This window comes from Ascochyta rabiei, chromosome 11 (assembly GCF_004011695.2).
Source record: "Ascochyta rabiei chromosome 11, complete sequence".
Taxonomy (NCBI): Eukaryota; Fungi; Ascomycota; class Dothideomycetes; order Pleosporales; family Didymellaceae; genus Ascochyta; species Ascochyta rabiei.
Genome location: NC_082415.1, coordinates 1037596 through 1059008, shown reverse-complemented (window position 1 = coordinate 1059008; position 21413 = coordinate 1037596). Strand labels below are relative to the sequence as shown.

The 21413-nt window shown below is 53.1% G+C and overlaps 12 protein-coding genes across 13 annotated transcripts, besides 8 other annotated features; 4 read left to right on the top strand and 8 right to left on the bottom strand.

Moving 5' to 3' along the window:
• Positions 1 to 387: 387 nt before the first annotated feature.
• On the bottom strand, positions 388 to 972 carry EKO05_0006928 (uncharacterized protein; the record flags this gene model as incomplete). Of its 2 annotated transcripts, XM_038940682.1 has the most annotated exons (3): positions 388 to 398; positions 459 to 795; positions 865 to 972. In XM_038940682.1, 3 exons carry the CDS (start codon positions 970 to 972, stop codon positions 388 to 390), a joined length of 456 nt encoding a protein of 151 aa, XP_038797456.1. The 2 variants fall into 2 exon arrangements, with proteins under 2 accessions (XP_038797456.1, XP_059492894.1); XM_059636911.1 differs by having other exon boundaries at positions 459 to 972.
• Positions 973 to 2266: 1294 nt separating this feature from the next.
• Positions 2267 to 2516: a dispersed repeat.
• Positions 2377 to 2400: a tandem repeat.
• Positions 2517 to 2803: 287 nt separating the features above from the next.
• Positions 2804 to 2837: a tandem repeat.
• A 184-nt stretch (positions 2838 to 3021) lies between these two features.
• Positions 3022 to 3073: a tandem repeat.
• A 362-nt stretch (positions 3074 to 3435) lies between these two features.
• Positions 3436 to 3536: a tandem repeat.
• On the top strand, positions 3508 to 4759 carry EKO05_0006927 (orotidine 5'-phosphate decarboxylase; the record flags this gene model as incomplete). Its single annotated transcript, XM_038940869.1, has 2 exons — positions 3508 to 3817; positions 3897 to 4759. 2 exons carry the CDS (start codon positions 3508 to 3510, stop codon positions 4757 to 4759), a joined length of 1173 nt encoding a protein of 390 aa, XP_038797455.1.
• Positions 4091 to 4128: a tandem repeat.
• A 359-nt stretch (positions 4760 to 5118) lies between the features above and the next one.
• On the bottom strand, positions 5119 to 5644 carry EKO05_0006926 (uncharacterized protein; the record flags this gene model as incomplete). The annotated part of the gene is made up of 2 exons (XM_038940645.1): positions 5119 to 5299; positions 5355 to 5644. 2 exons carry the CDS (start codon positions 5642 to 5644, stop codon positions 5119 to 5121), a joined length of 471 nt encoding a protein of 156 aa, XP_038797454.1.
• Positions 5645 to 6242: 598 nt separating this feature from the next.
• Positions 6243 to 6289: a tandem repeat.
• A 614-nt stretch (positions 6290 to 6903) lies between these two features.
• Positions 6904 to 7045: a dispersed repeat.
• A 367-nt stretch (positions 7046 to 7412) lies between these two features.
• EKO05_0006925 (uncharacterized protein) lies at positions 7413 to 8482 on the top strand (the record flags this gene model as incomplete). Its single annotated transcript, XM_038940696.1, has 2 exons — positions 7413 to 7905; positions 7986 to 8482. 2 exons carry the CDS (start codon positions 7413 to 7415, stop codon positions 8480 to 8482), a joined length of 990 nt encoding a protein of 329 aa, XP_038797453.1.
• Positions 8483 to 8634: 152 nt separating this feature from the next.
• Positions 8635 to 9233, bottom strand: EKO05_0006924 (uncharacterized protein; the record flags this gene model as incomplete). Its single annotated transcript, XM_038940668.1, has 2 exons — positions 8635 to 9069; positions 9129 to 9233. 2 exons carry the CDS (start codon positions 9231 to 9233, stop codon positions 8635 to 8637), a joined length of 540 nt encoding a protein of 179 aa, XP_038797452.1.
• A 690-nt stretch (positions 9234 to 9923) lies between these two features.
• Positions 9924 to 11183, bottom strand: EKO05_0006923 (high-affinity iron permease; the record flags this gene model as incomplete). The annotated part of the gene is made up of 4 exons (XM_038940814.1): positions 9924 to 10208; positions 10262 to 10836; positions 10886 to 11077; positions 11159 to 11183. The coding sequence occupies 4 exons, from the start codon at positions 11181 to 11183 to the stop codon at positions 9924 to 9926; spliced, it is 1077 nt and encodes a 358-aa protein (XP_038797451.1).
• An 826-nt stretch (positions 11184 to 12009) lies between these two features.
• On the top strand, positions 12010 to 13881 carry EKO05_0006922 (uncharacterized protein; the record flags this gene model as incomplete). The annotated part of the gene is made up of 3 exons (XM_038940670.1): positions 12010 to 12849; positions 12906 to 13499; positions 13555 to 13881. The coding sequence occupies 3 exons, from the start codon at positions 12010 to 12012 to the stop codon at positions 13879 to 13881; spliced, it is 1761 nt and encodes a 586-aa protein (XP_038797450.1).
• A 447-nt stretch (positions 13882 to 14328) lies between these two features.
• On the bottom strand, positions 14329 to 15654 carry EKO05_0006921 (uncharacterized protein; the record flags this gene model as incomplete). The annotated part of the gene is made up of 1 exon (XM_038946258.1): positions 14329 to 15654. The coding sequence occupies one exon, from the start codon at positions 15652 to 15654 to the stop codon at positions 14329 to 14331; it is 1326 nt and encodes a 441-aa protein (XP_038797449.1).
• Positions 15655 to 16112: 458 nt separating this feature from the next.
• Positions 16113 to 17011, bottom strand: EKO05_0006920 (uncharacterized protein; the record flags this gene model as incomplete). Its single annotated transcript, XM_038940676.2, has 3 exons — positions 16113 to 16128; positions 16186 to 16921; positions 16975 to 17011. The coding sequence occupies 3 exons, from the start codon at positions 17009 to 17011 to the stop codon at positions 16113 to 16115; spliced, it is 789 nt and encodes a 262-aa protein (XP_038797448.2).
• Positions 17012 to 18417: 1406 nt separating this feature from the next.
• Positions 18418 to 18825, bottom strand: EKO05_0006919 (uncharacterized protein; the record flags this gene model as incomplete). The annotated part of the gene is made up of 1 exon (XM_059636910.1): positions 18418 to 18825. The coding sequence occupies one exon, from the start codon at positions 18823 to 18825 to the stop codon at positions 18418 to 18420; it is 408 nt and encodes a 135-aa protein (XP_059492893.1).
• Positions 18826 to 20338: 1513 nt separating this feature from the next.
• On the top strand, positions 20339 to 20647 carry EKO05_0006918 (uncharacterized protein; the record flags this gene model as incomplete). The annotated part of the gene is made up of 2 exons (XM_059636909.1): positions 20339 to 20576; positions 20631 to 20647. The coding sequence occupies 2 exons, from the start codon at positions 20339 to 20341 to the stop codon at positions 20645 to 20647; spliced, it is 255 nt and encodes an 84-aa protein (XP_059492892.1).
• Positions 20648 to 20901: 254 nt separating this feature from the next.
• EKO05_0006917 (uncharacterized protein) lies at positions 20902 to 21396 on the bottom strand (the record flags this gene model as incomplete). Its single annotated transcript, XM_038940690.1, has 2 exons — positions 20902 to 21144; positions 21199 to 21396. 2 exons carry the CDS (start codon positions 21394 to 21396, stop codon positions 20902 to 20904), a joined length of 441 nt encoding a protein of 146 aa, XP_038797445.1.
• Positions 21397 to 21413: the final 17 nt, after the last annotated feature.

Here is a 21413-nt window from a genome sequence, read left to right as displayed (position 1 = left end):
TTGAGCGTGTATGTACTGGTTGCCGTAACAATTGTAGACGTCAGATTGTGCATGTCTCCAAGCGTTGCAAGATCATTGACTTCAATAGCAAGGGGGGTTCAGTCGTTCATTGATGGTTGTGTACGGAACGAGTACGTGTACACAAGATTCTCCAAACCTACGAGACACCAGCTCATATTGTCTTCGTCTCTAGGACCGTCCCTTGGTGTGAAGTGCACGTAGACGAAGCTGGCACTGAGTGTGTGGCGATGATTTGCAATGTCGAAGACAGTAGCGGACATGACGAAGTAAGAATACACCCGTATGTAATGCCGCAGCAGTCGATCCCACGCCCCAATTGGCCATCCATGGGGTGTCACAGATGAGGCAATCAAAGCGCTATGACATCTAGGCCACTTCTGTAAACCTGTCAGTACTTTCTAACCAGTCCACGACATTCTTTCTGAAAACAAACTCACCCAGACCATCTCCACCATCGGCAGAGTCCTCGTTGACAGGTTCCTCGAGCGGCTCCTCAGTCTTCACCTTCTTGCCACGGCCGTTTCCCTTCGCAGGGGCCTTCATAGGCTTGCCAGAGGCCTTGCTGTCGTCCACGTCAGCGGCGTCGGCGTCAGCAGCCTTGCGCTTCTTGCCAGCGGCGGCCTTGGGGGCAGTCGCAGGAGCAGCAGAACCGCCCATGAGGAAAGTGCCGAAGTTCTCGTGGTTCTCGATGCCCTTCTTCTTCACGGGTGGCCAGAACTTCTTGAGCGTGCCTTCGGTGAAGCCGCTAAGCTGGGCGAAGAGAGGATAGTTGTACTGCGGACGGTCAGTGGAGGCCTTCAGAGTAACGTACCAGCTAAGCTTTGGGAGAGGGTGTAGACGGACCTTGTCAGGGCCGGTAGAGGAGAGAAAGGCAGCGGCGAGAAGCTTTGTCTCCCTAAGGTCGTATCCAGCGATACCGCTGTCAGCAGACGTGTCTTTCTTGGGAGGCATTTTATCGTTATCAGTGTCTTGCGGGTGTTGAAACCGTGTTGCGGAGTGATGGAAGTCTGGAAATGTAGAGTACGAAGGAATGGCTTTGTGGCTCTGAAGAAGAAGATGAGACAAAGAAAAGTGACGGCTTGTTGGCAAACCATCTTGAAGTGAAGGTGAGGTCGGCAGCTGATCATAAGAAGACGCATTCAGGCAGCAGGAAGACTAGGTGACTGCGGATTGCGAAATGACTTGCAGGCTTGTTGGCTGAAATCAACAGCACCGAGCCGTCTGTTGACACTTCATGCAGATTGAGGTACTTACCCATTGCCGCCGCCAGCAACATGGAGTCGTGAGAGCTACTTGTGTTCTGAAAAAGTTCTGTTGTAACTGACTGAAGAACTCCGAAGCTCCTTGCTAAGCATGGAAGTGCGTCTGGCTCTCTTCGATATGTGTCGAAGCGCGACAGCGGACAGCTACCGTTGTCATGCCTTGCGTTGCTTCTTTCCTAGAGGTGAGGCGTGACTGACAGCTACAAGCATTGTAGGTGCCAAAACTTCTAGCAGGAGTATCGCCCTTCACAGCTGCTCGAGACACGTTACGTGCTACCCGGGCAAATGATTATCGTCAGCAGGTATTCGGCCAGACTGGTCTGGTCCGGTCCGCACAAATGCGCTCCATGTTTTCAGTGTTAGAGACGTGTCTCGCAAGGTGTCGAGAACGAGAGAAAGGCATGGCGCCGGTGCAAGAACAAGGGCCGAACGGTAATGTGAAATGAAACAAACGGACCGTATTCTGTCTTCCAGCGGCGATGGGACTCGTGAAGCAAGCGAGCCGGAGTGAGACTGGAGCTCACATCAGCAGTGTCGGTGCTATTAGCCAGCCGGCCAACGTTCGATTGACTTGCAGATGTCTCGTCGAGGAGATCAGCAGGCGGCAACGGCATGTTAACCGACTGCGGTCCGTACCCACCGACCCCAGTTCAGCGGAACCGATCTGCACGTTGACTTTGACCTCAGGTGCAATGTCGGTGTCAGCGACATGTATTGAAGTGGTACGACGACTGGAACTCGCATGAATTTCTTCATAACGAATGGGCAGGCTTCTGCAGAAGGCTTTGCATCCTTCTCCAGACCAACACATCCTTCCTTCAGGACCGGACAGAATCTTCCAGGAGGGACTGATAGCACCTGGCAAGACAAAGGAAGGTGTTAATTTGGGGAAAGGCTGCAGCTTGCCTCGCGGCACTATTGTGGCGCCATGACTATGCAGCACAGCAGCATCGCAATGAGGCCAAAGTGGGCGATGAGTCGTGTACTATGGTCTCCTGCAAAAGAAGAGTGCCGTGGCCAGTGCGGTGGGTCTTGTGCAGAAACGCCTATCAATGTATATAACGAGCGCGGGCGCACGGATGCTGTTGCAAATGACAGAGAGAGAGACAGAGAGAGAAGGCGTCCGCTGATTGGTGCAAAGCCAAGAAGACCTCGGACGCCGGACTTGCCCAGCCTCTCCTTCTCCTCCACGTTGCACTGGCCATGGGAGTCTACTTTTGCAGGAGACGATAGTGCGGAGGAGATGGGTATCGCCGATACGTGGGTCTGGGTCTCTGCAGAGTCGGACCTTTACTAGAATGAAAATGCAGGGCAGAGTAGAGTTTAGCTGACAACTGGAGAAGTCATGTGGAGGAGGCAGCTGAGCTCGGTGAGAGCGGACTGGCCATGTCCAGCAACGTCCGCTGCTGGCGGCGTTATTTGGCCGAGAGACAGACGGTGGGTGCCTTTGCGGCTGAATCAGCCGCGGTGCACATGGTGGACCACAGCCGGGGTGGAAAAGAGGGAAAAGAGAGCAGATTGGACGGAGGGTGGGACGGAGGGTGGGACGGAGGGTGTCGCGCATTGGCGGCAGGGCTCTATTGGCGGAGATTGGGTGCTGGGAGCGTGCATGCATCTCAGACAGCCAGCGATCTACGGCCCGCCAGCACGCCCGCGTCCGCGACTATGTACGACGCCCACCAGGCACAAGCGGCCTCGCGGCAATTTTCCGTGCCTCAGTCTTTCTGGAAGCTATACCCAGCTCATCAGCTCATCAGCTCATCAGCTCTTCAGCTCTTCAGCTCTTCAGCCGCTCCATCGCTCCCTACATGCAAGAGACAATCGCTGCTCTGCTCCTCCTTTCCCTTCCTGCCTGAATCCCCAACCAGAGTCGCGACTGGCGATCCTGTGGTCTCGTCCTCGTCCGCTCTTCCCTGTGCCCCTCTGATCCCCGCCAGGGTCCCGGTCGTGTAACATCCTTGGAGTGCGCACGTCAACTAGCAAATTATCTGCCGTGCGTGTCACCTGCCACCGCTGGACAGAAACCATCGCTCTGTTGCTCTGTTTCCTTGATCCCTGGGACAATAAACATCGGACGACGACCGACCGTCGACTGCCACCTGGCAATCTGGCAAGAGTGAACCTACCGTCCTGTTCCCTCGCCTGTACTCTCCACGCACACATCCCACATCACACATCACCCCACACATCACACCACGCACCACACCACACCACACCACACACAATGGCAGCTCACCCCACCCTCACCAGCACATACGGAGCGCGCGCCGGACTCCCCACCACCGGGCCTCTGGCTTCGTATCTGCTGCGACTGATGTCCATCAAGCAGACAAATCTGTGCTTGTCGGCCGACGTCGAGACTTCTGCCGAACTGATGCAGCTCGCCGAAGACGTGGGTGACTCGATCTGCCTGCTCAAGACCCACTGCGACATCGTCACCGACTGGACCGACCGGACGGCCGCCGCGCTAAGGGAAATCGCCAAGAGGAAGTCCTTCCTCATCTTCGAGGACCGCAAGTTTGCCGATATTGGTGGTATGTCTCTTCCCTTACAGAGCATATCCACAGAGCTACTGCTGGACAAGCCTGAACCTCTCTAACCAATCTTGGGCAGAAACCGTGCAGAAACAATACACCTCAGGCCACCACCGCATCGCGCTCTGGGCTGAGATCACCAACGCCCATATCATCCCCGGTCCCGCCATCGTCACCGCACTCGAAAAGGCCGCCGAATCCACCATCGCAAAGTACAATACGGGCGTGCACACCGAGATCTCCGCCGCTTATCGCGCCAAGCTGAACGGCGCAGACGACGACGACGACGACGACGACGACGACGACGACGAGAATGACGAGGTCCCACCCATGGACGGCGCTCTCGAGTCGCCCATGCTCATGGACGACGGCGAGAGGCGCCTCAGTATCAAGCCCACGGACAGGAAGCAGAGCGTCGTTAGCGTCAGCACTACCATCTCTACACGCACCGAGAGCATCTCGCCGAGACCAGAGGCACTCAATGCCTTGGGCGAGACACTCGACCTCGATACCGTCAAGCAGCTGGTCCGCCTGGGCGAACCGCCGTTTCTGCGCTCGCTCCTCCTGCTCGCCGAGATGAGCTCCGCTGGACATCTCATGACCCCAGAGTACCGACAGGCTAGCGTTGACATTGCGCGCTCTCACAGAGACTTTGTCATGGGCTTTATCGCGCAGCGAAGCTTGAACACCCAGCCAGAGGATAACTTCATCACCATGACGCCTGGCTGCCAACTGCCGCCGCCAGGCCAGGAAGGCGCGAAGCTTGGAGACAGCCTTGGTCAACAGTACAACACGCCACGGAAACTCATCTTCGAGTCGGGCTGCGACATCATCATTGTTGGCCGCGGCATCGTTCGTGCTTCTGACCGCAAGGCCGAAGCGCAACGATACAGACAAGCCGGGTGGCAGGCCTACGAGGAGAGGATGGGAAAGAGCCAATAGACGACTCATGATGCTTGACTTTGTGGATGCAGAGTATGACCTGTACTTTGGGCATGTCAACTATGAGGTGGGAGCATCAACAAGCACGAAGGAGCGTAATGTTTTGCATATCGATAAACTACACTGCATTGGGCGGCGCACTATCAGGTCGGACTTGTGGACATACAAACTATACCAGCATGGCGTCACTGATTGGAAGCCACTGCAAATGAAGATACGATCAACTACATACTCTACCAGAAGCGAACACCATTGAGGAAAGTCTCTAAATTCAACTACAGCAAACAGCCAAAGTAGGGTATCAATCATCCCAAACACCTGCCACAGATCATGTCAAATCGTATCAGAAATCTCGCCCTTTACAGCCCGATGGCCACACCTGCCACGAGCGCTGCCATGGCTCCGCTCAAGTAGATTCCCAGACTTCTAGCGGTCGCTGCATCCCCCTTCACCGACGCCAAGATGCTTTCGCGAATCGCGTCTTGCTCCTGGCGGTTCTTTTCGACGTAATTCTTCAAATCTGTGGGCATGGCGTTGTACCTAGCATGTGTCAGTAAGGCAGTCTCCTGCGTAAGCGTCTCCATGCGAGACATACCAATCCGGTGTGGTAGCGTATGTCAAAATCACGTCTGTCGCCGTGACACCCTCGGGAACGTTCTTGCCTGTCTCCTGAAAATCGACCAAAGCCGAGTAGGCGGATGTCCATTCTGGCTTGGCGGTCACGGAGGCTTGCCACGACTGCATAGCCTTGACGTAGGCAGATGTTATGGAGGCGAGTTGCGCGCCATCTTTTGCCGTCACCGTGAGTTGGGTGCCTATGGCGAAGTCAGGCGCTGCCGCCGCGATGGAAGCAAGGGCCGGGATGAGGAAGGAAGTGAGCTTCATGTCGAAGGGCCTGAACTGGAAGTTGCAATCAAGTCGTGGTGAAGCTAGAAAAGCTGCGTGCAGAAATTGGGAATCTGTGGTTTGTAGTCTACCACCTACCTAGACGCATACTATATACACACACAAAGTCAGACCTCTCCTCTATACATAGACCCATAGCCCTCGTGTTGGCAAATGAATCCATCAGGCCTCCAGCTCGAATCTGACCTTGCTAACATGTTTGTAGAAACAACTCGTCGGCGGCAAGCTCCCTAGCTCCTTGGTACCCTGACCGGTCAGCCACGACTCCACTCGTCGCCCGTTCCTGCAGCCCACGAGCCTCAAGCGACAGGGTTTCTTGCCGTGTAGTATGCCTACCTTCGCATTTGCAGAAAAAAAAAGCCTCAGCTACCTTTATCTTCTCAGCGATAGCCCCTCAAGCAGCACTTGATATTTTGCTGGAGGCCTTCACTTCAGCGTAAATGGGTGCTGCTCTTTACAAGCAAGAGAAGTTGCTGAACTTTGGTGTGTAACGTCGTTTTCCAGGATGCTGATGGATTGGTGTATAGTGCTGAATTACCTCCTGCCGCGTGCCGCGTATCACCTACCATAGCTGCTGTTGGCTTGGCTGTAGCCGGCTTGGCTGTAGTCGGCTTGGCTTGGCTTTTTCCAAAGCGCTGAGTGTGCCTTGTGAGTGGGAAGCTGGGGGAGTGTGAGGCGTCCGTCATCCGCAGTATCTTGCCGCCGGCTGCTCATTGGTGGTTGGGTACTAGTCGCCGAGATGCGCGCACGTTGTGACTCCGCCTTGCGGAGGGCTGTAGATCTTTTCTTTTTTGGTGTTCCCTCAGCTGGATAGTAGGTCCGGCTGCTCTCATAGTTGGGGGAGTTCTGGATACAAGCGTGTGCTCCCTCTCGGTATTGGTCAGAGGTAGGTGCGCAGAGTTTATCTCGTTAATCCGACACTCTGCCGAGCGTCACGTGGTGTATGGCGCAGCCAAGCCCAGCAGAGCGGCTGAGAGACTTTGGTTCCTGTTGTATAGGAAGCAATCTGCCTACCCCTCCCTCCCCTCTACACCCTTCTGCCACCTACACCACCACTATTTTTTCTCTAGACCTCAAAGAGGTAATTTATCTAGTAGTAAGTAGTAAGTACTTATTTAGTCGCTCGGCTACGCTACATTAGTTAGCAGCACCGCCACAAGCACAAGGAGCAATGAGAATGAGATAACGCAAGTGCTGTGAGCTTAATAGTGCCTGTGAGTTGTCAGACGCTGGCAAATGACTCTCAGCCATCGGCATGTGGCAGTGTCCACCTCTGACCAGGTATGGCAATAAGTACTGTTCTGTCCAGGTGCTCACTATCTGAGTGAGCACTGATACCTTTTGGAGGTTGCTTGGCATGGTGGGGCAGAGCCGTGGCCTGACATGAGTCTCCAGATCTTCTTGGTTGCTCGAGTCTTGCCAGCATTCTGCTAGACGCTTTCGAGCGTTGTTGCTGGAGTAGGTGAGAGTTGCTATACCAATTTCTCTGTGGAATGAGAGGCACGTAAGCAGTTTCAAGTAGGAAGAAGCTGCTGGAGTACATTCATGCGTCGCGCGCTTATGTGATCGGATGATATGACATCCGAGCGCTGCTGCGGAGAGTTTCCGCGTTCGTAATTCATCCTGACTAAATTTCATGCACCACGTCGCAGTTTCGAGGTAGATAGCAATTGTCAGCAGCCAACATGTCTTCCTCCTTTTTAAGACCACAGCAGCTGAAGACGGACTTTGATCTGCATTCAGGAACATGAACTTGAGTCGCAAGTTTCTCTCACTGGCAACATTCGGCATCGTACAACGACCCTCAGCAGCATCCGCAGAGAACACAACCTTCAACCCTCTCGCAGGCATCCAGCAATTCCCCATTTCCTCGTACGCAGGCAACATGACCCGCCTCGCGCCTGTAGTGTCCATCTCCCACGGCGGCGGACCCATGCCTCTCCTGGGCGACCCCTCGCACGCCGGAATCATAAAGTCGCTGCAGAACAGAGTCCCCAAGATCCTCAAGCTGGGCACGTCTGAACAGCCAAAGGCCATTGTCCTCGTCACCGCGCACTGGTCCACAGACAAGGTCACCATCTCGAGCGGCCCAAGACACGAGTTGCTGTACGACTACTACGGCTTCCCCGACGAGGCGTACAAGTTCACACACAACGCCCCGGGCAGCCCAGAGGTGGCGAACGAGGTGGAGAAGGCGCTGAAGGAAGCCGGCATCGAGTGCGCAAAAGATGCGCAGCGCGGTACGTTTTGCGACGCAGCATGCTCCACCCAACACAACCAAAAAAACAAACCTCCCCTTCAGAAACTGACGGGAAAACAGGATGGGACCACGGCGTCTTCGTCCCCATGAAGCTCATCGACCCCAAGGCCCGCATCCCCATTGTGCAACTCAGCGTCCTCGCCTCGGAATCTGCCTCGCAGTCCTTCGCCATCGGCCGCGCCCTGTCCGCGCTGCGCGCCCAGAACATCGCCATCGTCGGCTCCGGGTTCGCTACATTCCACAACCTGCGTCTCATGTTCTCCGGTGCGAGCTCGACGCCCGACTTCAAGCAGAAGAACCTGGAGTGGAGCAATGCTGTGAACGATGCGGCTATGACGGGGGAGGCCAAGAGCAGGGGGGCCAAGTTTGAGGGCTGGAGGAATTGGCCTAACAGCTATACTATGCATCCCAGAGGTGGGGCGGAGCATTTCCTGCCGCTGATTGTGTGCGCGGGAGCGGGTGGCGAGACTGTGGGGAGAAGGTACGCTGATGACTTTCAGAGGATGGATATGTGGAGCTACTATTGGGATGAGGAGGCACTGAGCGAGAAATCGTAGAAATACACGGCATTGTGATTTGATCGATCCAAGTGCACAAAGGTGCAAGGTATCTTGAGAAATGAATGTCCAGAAAGCAGCCCGTCAATCGAAATTGGCCTGCTACACGTTGTGGTGGCCGTCTGTACTGACGCTACGCCTTTCAGCTCCCTCTACAAAGCAACAACACCCAGGAACACTGCTGCCATTCCTGCGCCCATGGCAGCGACCTTGTTGGCCGCGCCAGTCTGGCTCGCCGTGGCGCCAGTCCCGGACCTCGTCGCGCCCGCACTGCCACTCGCGGTACCTGTCTGGTTGACGCCCACAGCCTGGAACAAGATGCTCTCCACAATGGCGTTGTTCTTGTCGTAGTAGCTCTTGACGTCGCTGGGGAGGGCGCTGTACCAGTCTGGCACAGTCGTGAACGTTTCGAGGCCCGTCAACGCAGTGACACCCGAGGGAATTGAGTACGAGGCCGTGGCGGCGAACGAGGCGAGTTCCTTCTGGATCTTGGCTTTCTCTGAAATAGCGCTCGGGTTTGCGCCTGCGGTGAAGGACGCCAGTTCCGCTGTTACGTAACCGGCGAGAGACGAGGCATACGACTTGAGCTGTGGCACGTTAAAAGGTGTACAAAAAACATAAGTGGCGTTGAGGCGAAGAAACGTACGTTGAGGAGCTGAGAGAGGTCGGTGGGCGTTGGGATAGCGGTTACGACAACAAAGTCGGCTGCGGTGGTGGCGGTGAGGGCCGCGGCAATGAGTGTGAACTTCATGATTGTGGTGGTGTGAGTTGGTGCGGTGGAGTTGGTTGACAGAACGACTGAAAAGGAAGTGGAGAAGAGTGATATAGCGACGATGGCGAAATGTCAAACACGGAAGGGCCAAATCGAAACCAGCAAACCCTCGTCTTATAAACCTGACATTGCACAATTCTCATCACAGCCACAGCTCATCTTGCGGCTTACGACTTGGCCGCCCGTATTGGCGACTAAGCTGGGCCGTGTGTCTGAGCTGACCGATCTCAGCTTATGCTCACAATACCGCTTTTTGGGGGTCGGGAAAAAGTAGCAGAACGTTGCTTCCTACCGTTGGGATCTAGCTGCATGCTACAAAGCCCCATATTGTCTTGTTCGCTGCCGTTGAAGTGCGGAGATGAGGCGAATCGGTGGAGCTCTGGAGATTGTGAGGTGCATTGACGTCGAGGCCTCCCTCCCCTAGCATCTTGTGATGTTTCGACGGATCCACTATTTCCGGCGCTAGTGCTGCTCATCCACTTTCGGGGCTGAGTGGCTGCGCAAGATGCAAAGATAGAACACGACAATATGCACACGATAACCAACACCTGACAATGAACTCATATGCTTCAGACACTCGGTAACCAAGGATGTGTAGGCGTCTTCAAAGCCTGAGCTTGCGCCTCGTTCCTCTATCGTTTCACCGCTTCGTCCAAGCACTTGGATCGCCTAGACATCGATCTCCCTTACGTTCGACGCCACGACATGCCCCTCTTCGCTGGTCTTCTTTCCTGCAAGTTCTGCGTGGCCGCTGGACGTCTCGCTCAGATCCTCAGCAGCATCGAAAGCGACCTCCTTGCGTTCCTTCCAGCCTAGGTACACGAAGCCCGCGATGACGGCGACCCAGTAAAGGTTGTACGAGATGACAGAGCCGTAGGTGGCACTGTTTTGCCAGCCAAAGAGCGAGTTGAAGATGCCCCAACCACCGGAGCCATTCTCAAGGGGTGAGCCAAACTAATGCTGTGTCAGCAGCTTCTTCAGTGCACATGCAGGACCGGGAGACTTACGTTGACGTGCCATACGCTCTTCCTGATGTCGTAGCTACCAGGCCCAGCACCAGCTTCTGCAGCTCCCTCACCTGCGATCTTGACCCAGGCATTCTGCTCGAGGTTCCAGACTCCTTTGGAGAACAGACCTGCAGCTACGAGGTACAAGAAGCAGGTCGAGATGACAAGGAAGATCTGGAGAGATGTCTTATTGCCGCCCTTGTAGATAAGGTAGCCGATGAGTGCTCCGGCACCGAGACCACAGATGGCTGCAAGAGGTATGGACGTCGCAGGAAGACCAATACCTACGCCTGCGATGAACAGCACGGCCTCAATACCTTCTCGAAGAACGGTAATGAACGGCAGGATGAACATGGCGTACTTTTCGGACCATCCCTTAAAGCGGCCACCCGCTGGCTTGCTTGTGTCATTTTCTGCCAGTACTTTGCGAATCTTGTTGCGCCATTTGTCTTGCAACTTGCTGACACGGAGCAGTGCAGCTCCCATGATGGTGATGATGATACTGGCAATCAGCGCGAAGACGCCTTCCCAGATGTTCTCGGCTTTATCGAATGTGTTGCGACCTGCAGTATAGACTATAACGTTGTCAGCTGAATCGCAACCCGATTGGCAATAGGCACAAACATGTTCCAATCACGCCAGCACAAATGATCAAGCAGATCAGCACCCCCAGCCCTACTCCGGCCCAGACCTGACGGACGAGCCTCTTACGAATTGCAGCATCGTGCTCAGGGCCGAGTGTTTGTTTCAAGAAAGCCAATAGCACAGAGACAATGATGCTGCATTCCAGGCATTCGCGGAAGCAGATGAAAAAGACTGCCGTCAAGGTCAGTATGAATCTTCGGATGATGAATCTTGCCTCAGCGCGATCATGAAAGAAGGGTCTGGCTAGCGTACCTGGAACAGCAAAGACGTTTGGCATCTTGATGCTACCAACAAGCTTTCTTTTACTTTGCTCTGAGGAAGATCAGATAAGGAAAGAATAATTGAAGGAGAGGAAATCTAATCTGATGAGCGAGAGACGAGAAAGGACCTCGGATGACCTAACCGTTGCACCTTCCGCACGCGGTCCTGCCCAACGCGATTGACGCCGACCTCGCTAAGCAGAACATTTTCTGCAGCGAATTGAAGTTAGGCCTGAAGCCTTAGACACCGCGGAACAGTCAAATCCCCGCAGCGTTGGCAGACGCCTTTCACGATCGGGGACACGCCAAGAGCGCCAAATCCAATCAAGCCTTGGTCTATCCCGTCTAGCGCAGCTTTAAGGTGCAAATAAGCCGTTCGCTTACCCTCAACCTGGGGCGATCAAGGTCCAGATTATCAGATGGGCCGATAAAACCGCGCCTTTTCCACGCTACAACGGAGTGTCGTGCAGTTAACGAATGGCATTCGCTGGAACACTGGACGACGGCCATGGTAGTGTGACCGTTGCAGTGTCCGATCTTGATCAAGCAAGCCCAGTGCGCAAATCGCGAGGAAACCCCACTCCACGGCTGCTCTGGAACTGGAGTGATTTGCAGATGATCTGATAATTCTGCGGTCCCGCTGATTAGACAGACAGACTAAGGTCTCGTGTGTAGCGAGGGAAGGCTCTTCTCGACGGTATTTCGGCCTTATCTGATCTTACCGATTCTTGTCACAGGTGGAGGCATCATCTTATCTCTTTCATCTAATCTGCTTTGGCCTTGAGGACAGGGTCAGTCGCTGGTCGCTGTTCTACATCTCCAGTCTCGAGTTACTCTCTCACCATGGCGATCTCTCTCGCAGGCTTCCTCCTCCCGGTACTCCTACTCATCTCAGCAGCTCGGACTGCTACCGTCAAATACGACTTCGATGTAGCATGGACACACGCAAACCCAGACGGCCAGTACGACCGCCCAGTCATTGGGATTAATGGACAGTGGCCGATTCCTCCTATCGTTGCAAACAAAGGCGACCAAGTCATCGTCAACGTCAACAACTCTCTCGGCAATGAGAGCACGAGTCTGCACTTCCACGGTCTGTACATGAATGGCTCAACGCACATGGACGGCCCAGTTGACGTCAACCAATGCGCTATCCCTCCTGGCTCGTCCTTCACATACAACTTCACAGTGGATCAGCCTGGCACTTACTGGTATCACAGTCACGTGCGCGGACAGTACCCGGATGGACTTCGAGGACCACTCATTGTTCACGATCCAGAGAATCCCTTCAAGGACCAGTATGACGAGGAGGTTGTCCTCACCTTCTCTGACTGGTACCACGAGTCGATGCCCAAGCTGATGTCAGGGTTCATCAGCATCGCAAATCCATCTGGAGCGGAGCCTGTACCTCAGGCTGCACTCGTCAACGAAACGCAAAATCTCACTGTTAAGATCGAGCCTGGCAAGACTTATATGTTCCGCATGATAAACATTGGTGCTTTTGCCGCGCAATATGTTTGGTTTGAGGACCACACTATGCGCGTCATAGAAGTCGACGGTATCTACATGGAGCCTACGGATGCCGAGATGCTCTACGTGGCCGCCGCTCAGAGGTACAGTGTTCTTGTCACTGCGAAAAACGATACGAGTTCAAACTTTGCTTTTGTTGGCTCTATGGATGAGGTACGCTCTTCAACCGTTTGTTTGGGCGCACAGCAATTCTAATCATGACTACACAGGATCTTTTCGACGTGGTCCCTGACGGTTTGAACCCCAACGTTACAGGATGGCTCGTGTATGATGACAGCAAGGCAAAACCTGAACCTAAGCTGATCGACTCGTTCGACGCCCAATTTGACGACTTTTCACTTGTTCCGTACGACAAGGAGGCTATCTACTCCAATGTCGACCAGTCGATCACTCTGGATATGAAAATGGGTAACCTCAACGATGGAGCCAATTACGCCTTCTTCAACGATATCACCTACGTAGCTCCAAAGGTTCCTACGTTATACACGACACTCTCTACAGGTGCCAACGCAACAAACCCTCTCATCTACGGAGACAACACAAACTCGTTCGTCCTTGCACAGAACCAGGTCGTGGAAATCATCCTCAACAACGATGACCCCGGCAAGCACCCTTTCCATCTCCACGGCCACGCGTTCCAACTCGTCGCGCGCTCCGAAGAAGAAGCCGGCGCTTTCGACGCAAACAACAGCACACACACAAACTTTGCACAGACACCGATGCGAAGAGACACGGTACTTGTCAGGCCAAATGGACACATCGTCCTGCGTTTCCAGTCCAACAACCCGGGTATCTGGCTCTTCGTACGTTCCCCCAGATCCTCCTACTCATTGCAGTGTTGATGCTAATGCACCACAGCACTGTCATCTCGAGTGGCACATGGCTTCCGGACTCGCCATCACGCTTGTCGAAGCGCCTCTCGCCATCCAGTCTCAACTCTCCGGCAAGATTCCGCAGGACCACTGGAACGCGTGCAAAGCAGGTAACGTGCCCACGGCTGGCAACGCAGCGGGAAACACGATCGATTTGCTAGACTTGACGGGCGAGACCAAGAGTCCTGGTGAGCTCCCAGCTGGGTTCACGGCAAGGGGCATTGTGGCGCTAGTGTTCAGTTGTTTGAGTGCGTTCTTGGGAATGGCGGTTATTGGTTGGTATGGACTGAAACCTGTTGGAGGGAAAGCATAGTGTGAGGATCATGCGCGGGAGGATGTGATCTGTGCTCGTTGAACTAAGAACTGTGGGTTTCCATTCGGTATGTCGGAACGTGTATTTAGCCTATATTGCAATAAAGCTATATGTTTGACTTATTTCATTATTCTTCATCCATAAAATTAGCTGAACAACATGTTTGTCGAAGTCCTCTGTGTCGACTAACTTCCCTTCATCTTCACGCTGTTGCCTCTTCCTCCGTCCCCTCTGCACACCATCTTCGCTTCTAGACACCAGAAAACGAAGCGATGATAACACCAACTCGCCATTTCGTCCATCGTTCCAGGAAAGCTGCTCTTGCAGCGCCATGTGATCCGCAGTCGCTGGCATGACCTCTAAAGGTGGTGCTGTGGCGGACGTGCCTCAGAAGAAAACCTGCCTATCAAATCAAGTTTAACTTCCACCATTCATGCCAGTGAAGCTTCAAGGCTGTGGAGAGCCTCTAGCTTCCCTGACAGGCCCGCGAAGGGCGCAGCCATACGTCGTATAGCCCGGCGGAGGCAGTTCCCACACGCCATCATAACGCGGCGGAACCACTGGCAGCGGCGCCTCATCCAATCCGGCGCCCTGCTGAGCTGGCACGGCGTGCTGCATCGTCAGCGGACAGAGCACCGTGTAGGCCATCTCGTCCATTTTGCGGTTCACCAGATCTCCCGACGCCTCGTCGAAGATATCCTCACCGATGCGCAGCCACATGTGCAGCTTGTACTCGAGGTAGACGGCGAAGCGCTTCTGCGGGAGCTCTGCATCCGCGGACGGGTCTGACAACAGCACGGTGTGCAGAATGTGGCTGCCTGCTACGGAGAGTGCGGTGCTGTCGCCCAGTTGGGTGGTTTTGGGCGCGCTGATGTGGAAAGGGATTTCCATCCCATTGTCGTCTTGTAGCATGCGGACAAATGTGTTTCCTGGGCGCATGAACGGGTATTTGAGCTTCAGCTTCTCTGCGCCTGCCGCTAGCCTTCGTTTTTTCAGTACACGTTGTGCTGTCGACATTGGTACGTGACCGGTGCTGTCTGGGAAGCCGGTGATTAGGACGGCAGTTTCCTCGAACTCCCACTTTATCTCACGGGGGACAAGCCAGCGTGTCTCGTTGGTGCGCATAGAGCTGGTGCTGGGGAGGCTTAGGCCGTGCAGTTGCAGTGTGGTGGGGATGACAATGTTCTTGGTGCCCATAATTGGTGCGTCGAAGCTGGCTCTGACAACAAGCGTTGATTCTGGGAACGAGACTTTGCGAGATGGTTCCAAAAGTATAGGTTTGCCATTCTTACGTATAACGCCCAGATCTTGTCTACACCGCAAGGTCTTTCCGTTTGGCAAATCGCATGTTGCAAAGATGGCGTACGATATTTCTACTGATGGAAGCGCCGCTGTTGCAGGATGATACGAAGGCACCGGTAATCTGAAGTCGCACTTGGTGGGTTTGGTATCAGACGTTGTTCGTGGTGGGCTGATCGAGCACCCACTCAGTTTTTCTGCAGAGTCATAGTCGAATTGTTCCCATTTCTGCTCTTTTTGCGATCCCATAAAACCAAGCTCTCGTATGAATTTTTTTGAGCCAGCCCTATCGTTCACGTCTTTGCCTTGCTTCAGTCGCCCGACTCTTGCAAGTGTTACTTGAATGTCGCATTGTAGCGGTACGTTGCTGAACGAAATCTGTCCACACAGGAACGAGTCCGACGGACCCTCATTGGACGTGAAGCTGATTATATGTTCAGCAGGCGCATGCAAGGACAGCTTAGGTTTCCGCATTCCGAACTGTCTTTTTAGTATGAATGATTTCCGAAGATTGAGGTGAACTCAGTGCACAAGAAAAAAAAGTACCCTTGTGGCCTTGGGATGTCTCCTGACGCACCGCAGTCAGAACATTCATCGTGTTGGTGTGAGGGCATGTCTACCCAAAAAGGAAGCCAAGACTCAATACCCCCACTTCTCCATGCTGTGTGTGAAAAGTCATGCATAAGAGTACACACCGTTCAGTTCTCCACTTTTTTGTGTGCCTGATCTGAAGATATCAATTGCAAGTGTGCAGGGTGAGATTTTGCGGGAGTCGAAAGAAAATCTACGTCATGTTCGGCAGCCGTGATTTTCACAATGATGACCTGACCAGGATGTCAGAGCGCAGATGTGATTACGAATATTTATTTCAATCAACTGCTCGTAGGGCTGATAACTATCATCGCTTATACTATACATGGATATCCAAAGGGTCAGTTGTAGCGGTGTCTGTCATCGTACAGTCAGCATGATATAAACTCTATACTGCCCACGGTTGGCACCTACGCATAGCGCTCTTTGTGTGGAGCTAACGAACTGGCTGGAGAGGACTCGCCATCGATCTTCGTTCCAGCATTCGACCTTCTCCGCTCCCCAACAATGGCCGCGGTAACCCAAAGCAGCCACATGATACCAGCGACGATACCATATGCGATAACCTGGCCTCGACTGGGCGCGAATCCCAAAGGTGCATCATACGCAAGGAGAAGACCAAGTCCTCCGTTGATCATTCCAAGTGTAATAGCAATTCGTCCAAGCCAAAGATGCCCGTAAGACCACAACGTACGGCGTTGGTGCTTCTTGTACTTCAGATGGTGGATATAGCCCATGATAGGCTGGAAAAATAACAACGTGAACAAGATCAGCCCGATGCTTGGATGATAGCTGTGAAGAAGGCCGACCTGTGCAGGTGCTTGACCAGCCAGCCAAATGCCAATACCAGCCGCCGCTGTGTACACAAGGTATGCGAAGAGCTGAAACAAGCCGTGAATGAGCCATGTGCCACGAGATGAGCCCAGACGAATAAGAATGCTCCCGGTAGGAAAGAGGAGGACAAATGCCAATGATGCTAGAACGCCATGCGCGATGAGCATTTTCTGTCGGCCATCAATGAAGGACTGCGACGGGTCACCTCGCCCGCTGCCCGAGCTTTCATAGTTGTTGTTGCCGTTGCCATTGCTGTTGGATTCACCCGGACCGTATTGACCACCAGGACCATACTGTGCCGAAGCTGTCGTTGCTGCTATTACAAAAATGAGCCAGTGCATGTATACTTTGTGCTGCGCAGTCGATTACCTAAAGCCAGCAGGACTACTCTTGAACTGAACGGCATTATGAACCGGTCAGTATCAAAGCTGATGACCCAAGAAGAGTTGAGAAGAGTACTATGGAAACCAATAACAAAGAACACCTTTCATACTTAACCAGCCACCTTTGGCGGATGTCGGTATTTAACACCGCCCCCATTGTGCCAGCCGAGTAGTGACAGCGGCGATTACAAGTCTAAAGCGGGTGTTTCTGACACGAATGACGCTTTTCGAAGCTAATGATAAACCAGCTTACGCGTGTCGACTTGTAACCGCGATAGGTGAGTGGTCGCTCGTTGCCAAACTAGGGTCCGGATGCAAATCGTGGAGAGCCGACATAAGGCAATGTCGGCGAAACACCACGCTCGACCTCCGCCTTCGTGGAATGACGTATGGCAGTCAGAGGCTGTAGGCTTCGAACAACAGAGGAACACATGTGAGTTTCCAAAGCCCAGTAGGCAGCCATGTGACAATGCTAATAGTCTCACACGCGCGTACGCGATGACACTTGCTAGCGTGTCAATTGAACGGCAGCCTTACATAGACTCGGGCATCAAGCCCAGATTGTTCGAGGTGTTGATCTTCACTGCCGGGAAGAAATCATGGTTTGGCGGTCTCGAAAGCCATCTTCAGGCGGCAGGCATCACATGTTCCCACCATGGCAAGCTGTAGACAGAGGTGGTCACCTGGATAACCAAATGCGACATGGGCAGGACTGTGCTGGGTTGACAGCCCACTTGGGTACTAGGGAGTACCATGCGACAACCTGACAACGTTTTATGGTCTTAGGCAGCATTCCGTCTCTTCCCTTGAGTACCTTGAAACAATCGATAATGACCACAGAATACTGTAGAAGCCCAGTAGACAAAGGGGTGAAGCCTGACTTGACGTGTTCCGGTTATGATGGTCGCCTCCTTCCACTGTCCGTGATCCGTGCAGCGTCATAGAAGGTGCCAGAAGATTAAAGGCCACCCAAGAAGAACTCCGGCGTCTTGTGTCATCGTCTTGTATATGCGCCCTTCTGTCGAAACACGCAGTATTGTCATCGCTGTGAGTCGAAAGAAAAATAAGTTTGTTCAAAGCCACGGGTTGGCTGGTGTTGATGTTCATGACTCCCTGGGGGAGCGGTATCGGCTTCGCCACATCATCCATCAGCAGGCCAATCACGCGCCGTCACGGATCATTTGCGGGTCCCTCCCCGGTGTCACGCCAGCATTTCCTGTCTTGCACCATTCTGGTGTCTGAGTCACTGCAGCCTCCTGACTGTTGTAGGCATGATCTGGCATCGTGAAGTAATTGCGTCTTCCGCATCTACCCGTATATAAGGTAAGGCACTCTCCTGTCCATCACCCCACTATTAGGAGTCTTCGCTCTGCGGGGCGACTTTTCGTTGTCTTTTGTCGCATTTTGTCTTCTTGCATCTCCAAAACACTCAAAATACAAAACACTTCACAAAATGGGCAAACGCCACAACAGAAAGCGAACAAGGAGTAGGCCTCGCCATCGGGACAGCAGCAACGCAATTCCAAACATGCATCATTTCCGCAGTAATTCGGTCGATACAACCTCCTCGCAATCGACTCTGGCTTCTTCCTATCCACTGGTACACGCACCTATCGCAAATATATCCGCAGACCACTGGCACCAAACATATTTCGCATGGCAGAGCCGACTTCAATTTGAGCAGGAGAGAGCGAAAGCGATGGAGAACCAACAACTTCGTATCTTTGGTGGCGAGCCAGGCGATGAAGTAAGCCTTTTCGAGCCCATGATGAAGGTGGTGACAGACCTTTTCGATGGCTTCGATGACTTTGGATATCCATGATGGTTCTTTGTTCATGCTGTTCAAAGCACGTCTCCTCTCATCTATGCTCTCTTCTCTCCTCTCAATCACTTATTGCCCTGCGATTGAATCGATCACGAAGTTACGCATTATGAACACGACGACAGCGTGATCACGACCTGCTGCTTTCGTGTCCGCCATCATCAACACATATCTACCCCCTGGACACTTGGCGTATATGAAGCGCATCAATGCAAGACTATCTCGGTTACGGCAAAGAAAAAGCCTTGCTTGTCAGACAACAACCTGACTCTGGGAGCCTGCCGGAGGCGTGGGACAAACTGAGCTCGGACTCGTAGCAGTGAAATCATCCTTCAGGCAGCTGGGCTGGGCTGCCTTGAAAGTGGTGTTGGATCGGTCCAAAAGAGCTCAGCCCTAGGACTCTGGCGCACGTACAAGAGAATGGAAGAGAGTGGAAGGGCGACTTGAAGCGGCTTGATGCACGCCTGGGGACTTCGACATGCTGGAGCTATTGGCTCGTGTGAAGAAGGTCCGGGCTCGAGCGTCGCTGCCTAAGATGGACGAAGGATGAGGGTGCGTGTTTGGTGGAAGAGTCATCGAGTCTGAGTAAGACGGTAGATTGGTGCGATACAGCACAGGCGATCGGTGGCCGGTAACAGCGGTCTTCGGGAGAATTATCGGATTTACAGGATAACCCACCTCATTCTACAGATGCAGAAATAAAGCGTTCAGAAGCCAAAATTTGACATCCTGTTGACTAAATAAGTGCACCTTTGCTTCTCGTTGTAGAATTTAGTATGCGCGAGGCTAGTGAGCAACCACATCATGCTCTTTTGCCCTGCAACCGCCATGCATGTCTTACTTTGGAGGGCTTTTCGTGAATATCGTTTTGCTAGATTTATTTCCTTCATCTTGTAAGAATGCCCATATACAGGTCACGACAATTACGAACTGTGCAAGTGTGAGGGTCTCTGGCCACGAAACGGCGTGACATCAGTGTCAGACATCTGAGGCTCATCGAGAAACTTTGGTCGCTTATTTCAGCCTGTCTTGATTGCTAGCTTCGGATAAGGTAGCAGATTGGGGGCTACTGTGCTGTGTCATGAGTGAACATCTTTACTGCGCGCACTCTAGCATTGATCTAATTCCTCCGTCATGAGCCTGAGCTCTTCGAAATTTGGCATTGTTCATGTAGGTTCTCTGACAGTTTTCAGCAGCTAGAGCAGGTTCAACTGCAGTGGTATCTACATCTGCAGCAATGGACTGGCAACGTTGATGATTCTTGTCGGAGCATAGATATTAAGCTATGGACACAGCATAGCAGGGTGATTACCGGATCATCCGCATCTGATGTTGGCCTCGATTGCCAAACACCTCGGTTTCGAGCAAGGAAATAAGATGTGATCAACGGTGTAATATGACAGCGGACAGCATTGGAAAGTGTTGAAAGATGTACGAAGGTGCGTACTTTCCTTTCTCTTTTGTCTCTTCATCAACTTGTAAAATTCCGGTACACACTTCACCAATGCTATTCAACCTATCCATCAACATGTCTGCCAGTGGTGTCAGTGGCAGACCCCAGCAACTCCAAAACACCCAAGGCATACCAAAGGCACAGCACCCAGGTTTGCTGATGAGTCCCCTCGACCAGATCGCTAAAGTAGTGCTCGACTCCAGCAAATCCAAGTTCGCCTCTGATTTTGAGGGTGATGAGAGCCCAGAAAGTCTGAGGAAGCGGATCAGTATGCCAAGGAGCAACTTGATTCAACTCAAGAGCTCATGCGGGGGTACAGCTCCAGCCTTGGGTGAAAGTTATTGGGCCGAGCGCGCTGACGGGGTAGGCGGTCCGGTCCTCTAACGATATGTGTCTTGAAATTACTCGTGGTGCACGAAAGTCATCCTGTAGCAATTCTCTTCCGTGTGCTTCTCTGTCCTCCCAACTAGCCTTCTGCGATCATAGTCATCAATCGCATGAGCCTTTTCTTGGGTCGTTGGGAGGTGTTCATATCTTGGTGGCTGGCTTTTTCAGCCGTCCAATCGACCGCTGTACGTGATCGTCGTGGAGTTGTCTCAGAACCTCGCCCTCATGTTTGCAACCTTAATGTTCTCCTCCTACTTCACTGTCTCCTTCTCGTTGTTTAGAAAGCCCATGACGACTTCGACAACACGCCTGAAGCCTTCCATCTCTTCCTCGACTGTGCCTCCCATGCCGGTGTTTGCGAAGCTCATTGAACTGCTGACATATATGGGCTTCCCGGTCCTGCGAGCGAGTACTTTAGAGAGTCGTGTAGTGAAGTCGAGCGTTGCGCTGTGGGTAAAGAGAGGTGTGCTGAGAGGCTGGCTTGCCGTAGTCCTCTACATACTCTTGTCAGCTTTCGCCAGATACAGAGCGTCAGAGTATGTTCATACATTTGGCATAGCATACACCAACGAGCCCAGAGGCACTGAAGATGCCGAATCAGGCGTAGATGTGGTGAGGAAGACTGTGATGTTTGGACCGTTGTCGCGAAGCTGGAGGTTGATGTCGGTGCGTGGTGCTTTTGGTAGAGGGAATGAAACCTCAACAGACGCATGTGACGCGTCGCCGTTTGTAAGAGAGGTAGCCATTGTGCCGTGTAAATGCG